This window comes from Diabrotica virgifera, chromosome 5 (genome assembly GCF_917563875.1).
Source record: "Diabrotica virgifera virgifera chromosome 5, PGI_DIABVI_V3a".
NCBI classification, from domain to species: Eukaryota; Metazoa; Arthropoda; class Insecta; order Coleoptera; family Chrysomelidae; genus Diabrotica; species Diabrotica virgifera.
The window spans coordinates 217151640-217162937 of NC_065447.1; the positions used below are offsets into that span (position 1 = coordinate 217151640).

The 11298-nt window shown below is 32.2% G+C and overlaps 1 protein-coding gene across 1 annotated transcript in view; it reads left to right on the plus strand.

The window, feature by feature from the left end:
- Positions 1–10554, plus strand: part of LOC126884639 (intraflagellar transport protein 56) — a 36102-nt gene extending 25548 nt beyond the window's left edge. Inside the window, exons 9-10 of the mRNA XM_050650703.1 lie at positions 8319–8671; positions 10382–10554. Coding sequence (XP_050506660.1) covers positions 8319–8671; positions 10382–10522 — 494 coding nt within the window. The 3' untranslated portion in view covers positions 10523–10554. The remainder of the gene's footprint in view (positions 1–8318; positions 8672–10381) is intronic.
- The last annotated feature ends 744 nt before the right edge of the window (positions 10555–11298 follow it).

Below are 11298 nucleotides of genomic sequence, written 5' to 3' on the forward strand. Positions count from 1 at the left end.
GGGCACACTTTTATACGGTAGGTACATACATCTGACATTTGTCAACCCCCTCCCTTTCACTTCCCCCACCCCTTATGTTAGGGGTTGTGTGCTAGCTCATTTAAAAGGTTATTCAATTCTCTATTCAGTAATATAAACATTAACATAATTATTTATACAGGATGTCCAAGAATTTTTTTAATTAAATAAATTGACACAAAAAGAAGAATATATGTAATTTATTTGATTCAAAATACATTCTACTGCTATCACAAAACAAAAAAAAATGTTTTTTGGTAAATAAACATTGCTTTTTGCTTAATTTCAATGTTCAAGTTGCCACCCATCTGCCTCTTGGTAGGTTGAATATTGAATTTAAGCAACAATGTTTATTTATCAAATAAAATTTTTTTTCTGTTTTCTGTCAGCAGGAGAATGTATTTTGAATTAAATAAATTACATACATTCTTCTTTTTGTATAAATTAATTTAATTCAAAATAATTTTTCTAGGACACCCTGTATAAATAATTATGACAATGTTAATATTACTGAATAGAGACTTAGAACCTTTCAAATGAGCTATCACACGACCCTTATTCCCTATTTAAAAATAAGTGGTGGGGATGTGGAAGGGAGGGGGTTTACAAATGACAGATGTATGTACCGTAAAAATGTGTCCCCCTTAGATCAAAAATCGACCTGTTTCGTTATTTCCTTAAAATCTAATAAATACTGCCAAATATCGAGGAGAACTGTTTTCTTTGGCCCACCCTGTATGGACTGGAGACCATGGCCTTTACAAAGAAAAACAGAGGCAACTCAGTAGGGCCCAAAGAGCGATAGAGAGGGTCATGCTAGGGATTAGTTAGAGAAGCAGGATTCGAAATATCGACATTCGTGAATGAATAAAGATTACTGATGTTGCAGGACGTATTGCAAGGCTCAAGTGGCAATGGTTCGGGTATGTTGCCCGAGATAATCCCAAAAAATGAACACAGAGATTAACAAATTGGAGACCAAGAACAGGCAAGGAGTAGGCAGAACGCAGAAGAGGCGGACAGATGATATCAAACAAGTCGTGGGCAAGCAGTGGGGGGTCTGGAAGGGTGACACGCGTAGATGTCGGCGTTTGATTTATTTTGGTCTTTTTCTTCAGTACCGTTTTCCATGTTGTAGGAAGCCGTTGAGCATCATCTCTTTGGTTTAGACCGTTGGAATTTCTTTCAATTTCTATCGATTCTCTGATTTCACGTTTTCTTTTTATTTCTATGTTAGCTAACATCGTTGTTTGGTTCAGGTTTATTGTATGTCCTGTATTTGCGACAGTTTGTGCAAGGGAGGACGTGGTTTCTCCCCTTTCGATGGCATTTCGGTGTTCTTCTCGTCTTACATGAATTCTGCGGTTGTGTCCGTCTTGTTTCTTTATTATTAACACATTTAATAATGGTATTTGATAGTTTTCTTCCAGTTCCATAGTAAACTGAAATTTATGGTGGATATTGTTGATGTGTTCTAAAAATGCCTTTAGTTTTTCTTCTCCGTGGGTCCAGAGATAAAAGTGTCATCCACGTATCTAAGCCAAAGTTTAGGTTTGTATTCAGCTGTTTCTATTGCCCGCTGTTCTATTTCCTTCATAAACAAGTTCGCTATTACTGGTGAACGTGGGGAACCCATCGGTACTCCCTCAACTTGTTTGTATCTTTGTTCCTTATATATAGATGAAATATGTTTGGTTAGGTTTAGAGTATTCGGTGATATTGGATACTTTTTGCTTATGATGTTCAGTGATTCATCTATAGGAACATTCGTGAAAAGTGAGACTACATCGAAGCTGACTATCAAATGTCCCGGCTCAAGAGTCACACCTTTTATACGCTCGATGAAGTGGCTCGCGTTCTTGACGTAAGAATCCGCTTCCTCCGCGTATGGTTGCAGCTGTTGAGCCAGAAATTTTGTCAGCGGTTGTAAGGGAGATCCGATGGAGCTCACAATTGGTCGCAGTGGTAATCCTGTCTTGTTTACCTTGGGATACTCATCGGATACTCTAAACCTAACCAAACACTGTTTAAATAACACATATTTCATCTATAAGGAACAAAGACATAAACAAGTTGAGGGAGCACCGATGGGTTCCCCACTGTCACCAGTAATAGCGAACTTGTTTATGAAGGAAATAGAAAGCGGGCAATAGAAACAGCTGAATACAAACCTAAACTTTGGCTTAGATACGTGGATGACACTTTTATCATCTGGACCCACGGAGAAGAAAAACTAAAGGCATTTTTAGAACACATCAACAATATCCACCATAAAATTCAGTTTACTATGGAACTGGAAGAAAACGATCAAATACCATTCTTAGATGTGTTAATAATAAAGAAACAAGACGGACACATAGACCATACAGTGTACCGGAAACCGACACATACCGATAGATATCTAAATGCTGCTTCACACCACCATCCTGCACAATTACATTCAGTTGATTACAAGATCCGAAAGACTGACAGACCAAGAACATCAAAATGAAGAAATGCATAATGTGAAAACAGCTTTAAGAGAAAACGGCTTCTCAACATACACCATCGAAAAAGCTCAAAATGCTCGAAGAAGAATGAAGGACCCAACAGAAGACGAAAAACCGATCGGCAAAACCATTTTGCCATATCAGAAGGGTACAACAGAGAAAACATAACATAGAATCGATATTTAACACCGACAGAAAGATCTCAACTAATCTACTAACATCAAAAACCAAAATATCGTTAGAAAGTCAAGGAGTATACGAGATTCCGTGTGGGGATTGTGGAAAGTCGTACATTGGACAGACCAACCGAAGAATCCATGTAAGACGAGAAGAACACCGAAATGCCATCGAAAGGGGAGAAACCACGTCATCCCTTGCATAACATGTCGCAAATACAGGAAATACAATAAACTTGAACTAAACAACGATGTTAGCTAACATAGAAATAAAAAGAAAACGTGAAATCAGAGAATCGATAGAAATCGAAAGAAATCCCAACGGTCTAAACCAAAGAGATGATGCTCAACGGCTTCCTACAACATGGAAAACGGTACTGAAGAAAAAAAAAACCAAAATAAATCAAGCGCCGACATCTACGCGTGTCACCCTTCCAGACCCCCCAAATACTGGGCCAATCACAAGATCCAAGAGACGCGCAGGTCAAGCAAATGCATCAGGATCAACTATATAAGTTACGGTATCGTGAATAAAAATTCAGTCTACTTCAAACAGCAGCGAGAAGCGGAACTACCTAACTTGACAATGGCAAGTGAGATCTTGCCGAAATGTCAAAATAATGGTTTTTCTCAAAACCAAAATTATTCAACGCGTAGTCAAACCCGGAAAACAACAGAAAGCACATATAGCTCCCGCGGAAACTTCAAGTGTAACATATATATATTTTATAAAATTCTCCTCTCACAGACGTATAAAGATGGGAAACTGTGTAATGTAATGTAAATTTATAGGTTCCTATCGATAATTTTACACCTCTACTAGTTTCATCTCTTTTTATTTCACAACGTATTATGTTTTCCATCTTTTGCGTTATTTTGCCGGTTATTAGCGCTCCCAGCTAAGTACATACAGGGTGAGTCATGAGGAACTGTACATACTCCTACCTCGTATAGAGACTCCTATGGGGAATAACAAATGACCATTAAAAAGTGTCTGCTCCCATTGTTTAATAATATACAGGGCGAGTTTTGCATTTTGACAGAAATTTGTATTCGTCATAATTTTTGAACGGTCAGATCGATGTGTTTCTTATTTTGGCCAATCGTTACACTATTACCACCTAATCAACTAATTTATTCAAACTAGAAAAAAATCAGGTCCGGCTTTAAAAAAATTAGGTCGTTTGGGTCTTAGAAAAAATTTCACCCTGTATAAGCTTTTTGAAAACTCTAATATGAATTTTACAAATTAGACAAATAGGCAATTAAAATGGCATATTTATTTTTTTCCGCACACGATTGCTTAATTTTTTATAAAAAAAATCAAATTTGATTATGAATTAAAAGTTTGGTAAAGTGAACCATAGATTTAACAAAATTAACTTTTATTAACAAAATTAATTTTTTTTGGACAAATATTTAATTTATGTTACCACCAATCAACTGATTTATTCAAACAAGAAAAAAAATCAGTCCCGGATTTAAAAAATAAGTTCGTTTTAGTCTTAGAAAAAATTTCACCCTGTATACGCTTTTTGAAAACTCTAATATGATTTTTACAAATTAGACAAATAGGCAATTAAAATGGCATATTTATTCTTTCCCCACACGATTACTTAATTTTTTATAAAAAAAAATAAAATTTGACTATGAATAATTAAAAGTTTGGTAAAGTGAACCATAGATTTAAAAAAAAAATAACTTTTATTACAAAAATTAATTTTTTTTTTGCACAAATAAGTAACTTATGTTACCATCCAATCAACTGATTTATTCAAACTAAAGAAAAATCAGGTCCGGATTTAAAAAATTAGTTCGTTTTGGTCTTAGAAAAATTTTCACCCTGTATACGCTTTTTGAAAACTTGAATATGAATTTTACAAATAAGACAAATAGGCAATTAAAATGGCATATTTATTTTTTTCCCCACACGATTACTTAATTTTTTATTAAAAAATCAAATTTGTCAAAATCGGAATTTTAACCTAAAAATGAAAAAAAAAATGAACTCACGGTTTAACTCGCTACAACTCTGTTCCATTTTAATATTTTTTTTTTCTGAAATTTTTACAGCACATACCTCTTACCATTGTGAAGACTATGAAAATTGTTGTAGACTTTCAGTCTTCTTCTTGTAAAAGTTGCAAACTTGTAAATCGCAAAAATTAGGTGGAAAAATTTAAAATTTATCAATTTGATCACGTCTATGTTAAACTATAGAGTCCAAAAGAAGTTTTATGGGAAGTTTTAGATCTAGACGTGTTATAGAAAAAAAAATGGTAAAACTTTTAATTTTAAGAAAAACGTTGTTTTTGTAAATTAATTTTTGTAAAAAAAAATTAATTTTTTTAAATCTATGCAAAAACTTTGCCAAACTTTTTATGCATAGTCAAACTTGATTTTTTAATAAAAAAATAAGTAATCGTGTGGGGAAAAATAAATATGCCATTTTAATTGCATATTTGTCTTATTTGTAAAATTCATATTAGAGTTTTCAAAAAACGTATACAGGGTGAGTCATGAGGAACTGTACATACTCCTACCTCGTATAGAGGCTCCTATGGGGAATAACAAATGACCATTAAAAAGTGTCTGCTCCCATTGTTTAATAATATACAGGGCGAGTTTCGCATTTTGACAGAAATTTGTATTCGTCATAATTTTTGAACGGTCAGAATCGATGTGTCTCTTATTTTGGCCAATCGTTACACTATTACCACCTAATCAACTAATTTATTCAAACTAGAAAAAAATCAGGTCCGGCTTTAAAAAAATTAGTTCGTTTGGGTCTTGGAAAAAATTTCACCCTGTATACGCTTTTTGAAAACTCTAATATGAATTTTACAAATTAGACAAATAGGCAATTAAAATGGCATATTTATTTCTTTCCGCACACGATTACTTAATTTTTTATAAAAAAATCAAATTTCACTATGAATTAAAAGTTTGGTAAAGTGAACCATAGATTTGAAAAAAAATAACTTTTATTGCAAAAATTCATTTTTTTTGCACAAATAAGTAATTTATGTTACCATCCAATCAACTGATTTATTCAAACTAGAGAAAAATCAGGTCCGGATTTAAAAAATTAGTTCGTTTTGGTCTTAGAAAAAATTTCACCCTGTATAAGCTTTTTGAAAACTCTAATATGAATTTTACAAATAAGACAAATAGGCAATTAAAATGGAATATTTATTTTTTTCCCCACACGATTACTTAATTTTTTATTAAAAAATCAAATTTGTCAAAATCGGAATTTTAACCTAAAAATGAAAAAAAAAATGAACTCACGGTTTAACTCGCTACAACTCTGTTCCATTTTAATATTTTTTTTTCTGAAATTTTTACAGCACATACCTCTTACCATTGTGAAGACTATGAAAATTGTTGTAGACTTTCAGTCTTCTTCTTGTAAAAGTTGCAAACTTGTAAATCGCAAAAATTAGGTGGAAAAATAAAATAAAATAAAAAAAATAAAATTTATCAATTTGATCACGTCTATGTTAAACTATAGAGTCCAAAAGAAGTGGTATGGGAAGTTTTAGATCTAGACGTGTTATAGAACAAAAAATGGTAAAACTTTTAATTTTAAGAAAAACGGTGTTTTTGTAAATTAATTTTTGTAAAAAAAGTTAATTTTTTTAAATCTATGCAAAAACTTTGCCAAACTTTTTATGCATAGTCAAATTTGATTTTTTAATAAAAAATAAGTAATCGTGTGGGGAAAAAATAAATATGCCATTTTAATTGTCTATTTGTCTTATTTGTAAAATTCATATTAGAGTTTTCAAAAAACGTATACAAGGTGAAATTTTTTCTAAGACCCAAACAAACTAATTTTTTAAATCCGGGCCTGATTTTTTTCTAGTTTGAATAAATCAGTTGATTGGGTGATAACATAAATTAAATATTTGTTCAAAAAAGTTCATTTTTTTAATAAAAGTTATTTTTTTTAAATCTATGGTTCACTTTACCAAACTTTTAATTATTCATAGTCAAATTTGATTTTTTTTATAAAAAATTAAGTAATCGTGTGGGGAAAAAATAAATAGCCATTTTAATTGCCTATTTGTCTAATTTGTAAAAATCATATTAGAGTTTTCAAAAAGCGTATACAGGGTGAAATTTTTTCTAAGACCAAAACGAACATATTTTTTAAATCCGGGCCTGATTTTTTTCTTGTTTGAATAAATCAGTTGATTGGTGGTAACATAAATTAAATATTTGTTCAAAAAAAATTAATTTTGGTAATAAAAGTTAATTTTGTTAAATCTATGGTTCACTTTACCAAACTTTTAATTCATAATCAAATTTGATTTTTTTATAAAAAATTAAGCAATCGTGTGCGGCAAAAAGTAAATATGTTATTTTAATTGCCTATTTGTCTAATTTGTAAAATTCATATTAGAGTTTTCAAAAAGCTTATACGGGGTGAAATTTTTTCTAAGACCCAAACGAACTAATTTTTTTAAAGCCGGACCTGATTTTTTTCTAGTTTGAATAAATCAGTTGATTAGGTGGCAATAGTGTAACGATTGACCAAAATAAGAGACACATCGATCTGACCGTTCAAAAATTATGACGAATACAAATTTCTGTCAAAATGCGAAACTCGCCCTGTATATTATTAAACAATGGGAGCAGATACTTTTTAATGGTCATTTGTTATTCCCCATAGGGGCCTCTATACGAGGTAGGAGTATGTACAGTTCCTCATGACTCACCCTGTACAAGGTAAAATTTTTTCTAAGACCCAAACAAACTAATTTTTTAAATCCGGGCCTGATTGTTTTCTAGTTTGAATAAATCAGTTGATTGGGTGATAACATAAATTAGATATTTGTTAAAAAAATTCATTTTTGTAATAAAAGTTATTTATTTTAAATCTATGGTTCACTTTACCAAACTTTTAATTATTCATAGTCAAATTTGATTTTTTTTTTATAAAAAATTAAGTAATCGTGTGGGAAAAAAATAAATATGCCATTTTAATTGCCTATTTGTCTAATTTGTAAAAATCATATTAGAGTTTTCAAAAAGCGTATACAAGGTGAAATTTCGATAAAATTAAATTTCGACCTTTGCCTGACCAACTTAGTCTCTCCTAGATTTGACTAGTCAAAGGTCGAAACTGTAATTTATTTCGGGCTTTGACTAAGACCGTCAGTCAGACCTGAGGATTGCCTAGTCAAAGCTAGGAGTGCCTGAAATTCGGGCTTTGACTATGACATATACACTAATCGGCAAAATTAACACCTTAGAAATGGGACATGTTAGATGTCTCGAATTTCCTAAACCTGTTGTCCGATTTGAGGGATTTTTTTAATATATTATAGCTTTATTATTTAAGAATATCGATGTAATATTGTTGCTAGACACATAAATGTCACGTTATACCGGGTGTGACAATAATATTGTGTTTTTTCCTTAAAGTTCGGAACACCCTGTGGAATATTTTAGCATATATAAAATATTAAAATTAAAACTCAGTTGTAGCCTTAGGCTTTCTTAACATTTCGTTTTTTATTCATTCGCTTATGTTCGATAATAAAAGAGATGCCCAATTTTTAAGGTGTTCCGTTAATTTTGCCGCTTACTGAATTTCTATACTATTTTTACTATTTATTTTTTTAAGATGATACTTTTAACTTTAATTTCGGGCAAGCCAAAGCAGCTTGTAATCAATCAAAAGAAGCCGAAGAAATATTCCTCTTGATCAGTGATCCTCGGATTAAGAATGATTACGTCTACAATTCGAATTTATGCAGATGCTACATAATGAACGATAAGGCACAACAAGCTTGGGAACTATATAACAAAATGGACAATAACTCGGACAATTTTAATTTGTTGCTCTTAATAGCCAACGACTGTTACAGAATGGGAGATTTTTGGTATGCAGCTAAAGCGTTTGATCTGCTAGATAAAATTGAACCTAATCCAGAGTTTTGGGAAGGAAAACGAGGAGCCATTGTTGGTGTATTTCAGGTAAATTAAGAGAATAGAAAGATTGTTAAAAAATATACACTATTTCCAAGATGTTTAATAAGATAATATTTCCACTTACACCATGTTGTATTTTATTTTATGAAACTAATTTTATCGGTGGTAAAATACATGACGATTTTCGAGCATCCAAAGCGGTACTAATTTCGATCATTTTTTCCTCACATGTATCTTTTTTGTCTGTTTATTTTTTTTTCTCGAAAAATTACATATTTTTATTGAATATTTTCACGGCCAACCTAATAAAATTTCAAGTAATTTTTGTTGTAATTAATTTTTAACTTCAAGAATCACAAATAACTCACAAATTAAAGCAATTAGGTACCTACGGGGAGTGCTTAAGAAATTAAAAAAATAGCACTTCATTGCAACATTAAAATACAGGGTGTTCCATTTAAGAAACTCAGAAAATAATCATTCTGAATTTCGACCAACCCTATGTACTAAAATTAAATATCTCGCTATATTAATATTTTTAACGATAGTAGACTATATTAAAAATCATTTGAACTTAATAGTCCATTCACTCGCGGTAAAATATTGCAAAACCTTCGAATTGCAAAGAACCGCTAGGATTGACATGCAATTTTGGCATCCTACACATGTCAAAGAAAAAAAGTGATATTGTACCGATGTGTGCTTTTATCCTGGGGGGTGGGTGTTACCCCTCATCGAGAGTGAAAAACATACGTTCAAAATAAGTCCGGAAATAGATAAACTAACTTATTCTAAGCAAGTTTTCTTCTACAGAGTTTTTTCACTAAGTTAATAAATTTTCGAGTTACATATTTGCGAGTGAATATGTTCATTTTTCAAAAAAAAACACGTTTTTCGCAAATAACTGAAAAGTTAAGTAGGTATTTTATCGAAACAACTATTCTTAGCAAAAATATAGCTTATAAAAGTGAAAAAAAATGGTATAAAGTCTGCAGACCCAGTAGAAGCAAAGTTGTAGCAAATGAAAAGTAGATTCATATTCTTAAAATTCCGAATCGAATATTCCAAGTTGAAAATGGCAAAAAATGAAGCACTTCTCGGGGAAAACTCTGCACAACTTCTTTAAAGTGTTTAAGAAAGTTTCTAGAAAAGTTTCACGGAAAGTTTGAAAAGTGAACATATTCACTTACTAATTAACTCAAAAATATTGACTTAGTGAAAGTACTCTATAGAACAAAATTGCTCAGAATTAGTCAGTTTATTCACTTTCGGACATATTTTGAAAGTATGTTTCTTGCCCCCGAGAAGGGGGTACAATATATCACTTTTTTCTTTCATATGTTAGCTATGTGTATGCCAAATTTCGTGCCAATCCAAGTGGTTCTTTAAAATCCGGAGCAAAAACCGTGAGTAAATGGACTATAAATATATTTTTTGATGTCAAATAACTGCAATTTTACAGGGTGTGAATGTTGTAGGGGTAGGGTAGGTATGCAGGATATGTAATAGAAAAACGTAATTATCTTTTAAACTGCCTCGTATGCTATTGCAAAACCTTTTATTTCAAGAAAGCAAACATCGAGATGAATCCAAAAATGAAAAATATACAGGGGGTTTAAAAAAATGATGTTTTTTCACCCTGTCAATATGTATGGCCCTGTATATTTGAAAATTACTGACTTAAAAGAATTTCTAGACCTTGTATTTTATTATCTGTCAATTTAAAATGTTTTATTAAAACTGTGGTTTTTCTAGGGCGTTATAGCAAAGAGATTCCCAGTGGATATGTTAGGCGACATTTTACAACTTCTTAGAAGCTCAACTTCACACCAAGCCGATCAAATTGCCAGTGTGATAAGAAAATGGGCAAAAGAGCAACGTTTAAGTGTAAATTAATTTTAAGTGAAATTAAAAAATATCACCACTTATTTCTAGTTATGTTTATGTTATGTTGTTTAGATACCGTTTCCTTCAATAAAATTATAGTAAATGAAAAATGAATAACCATTTTCAATTTCGTCGCAACACGAAACCACAGCCGCACTATATTCTAGTTCAATCAGAGAGTGCAGCAAGCACCCCTACCGGTTTCGAAACTTATTAGTCTCTCATCAGGAGGCACAATTGCTGCTCTCTCTGAACCAACCAGGACAAACCCCGGCGTGCAGTCACGGATTGAAACGAACGAAATGACAGGGATGCCCTAGCGGCAACTGCTAGCAAAAGACTAAGTTTGCAATCTAATAGCACATAAAATAACACCAAAAATATTACTCTACATCCCACCAGATTGAAAACAATGGGAACCTTCTCTGGTTACACCTCCGATGTAGAGTACCTAATATTTTTGGTGTTATTTTATGTGCTATTAGATTGAAAACTTACGTCATTTGCTAGCAGTTGTCGCTAGGGCATCCCTACCATTTCGTTCGTTGCAATCCGTAAATGCACGCCGAGGTTTGTCCTGGTTGGGTCAGAGAGAGCAGCATATGTGCCTTCTGATGAGAGACTAATAAGTTTCGAAACCGGTAGAGGTGCTTACTGCACTCTCTGATTGAACTAGAATATAATGCGGCTGTAGTTTCATGTTGCAACGAAATTGAAAATGGTTATTCATTTTTGATGTTTATATTACTGAATAGTGTATTTAATAACATTTCAAATGAGCCAGC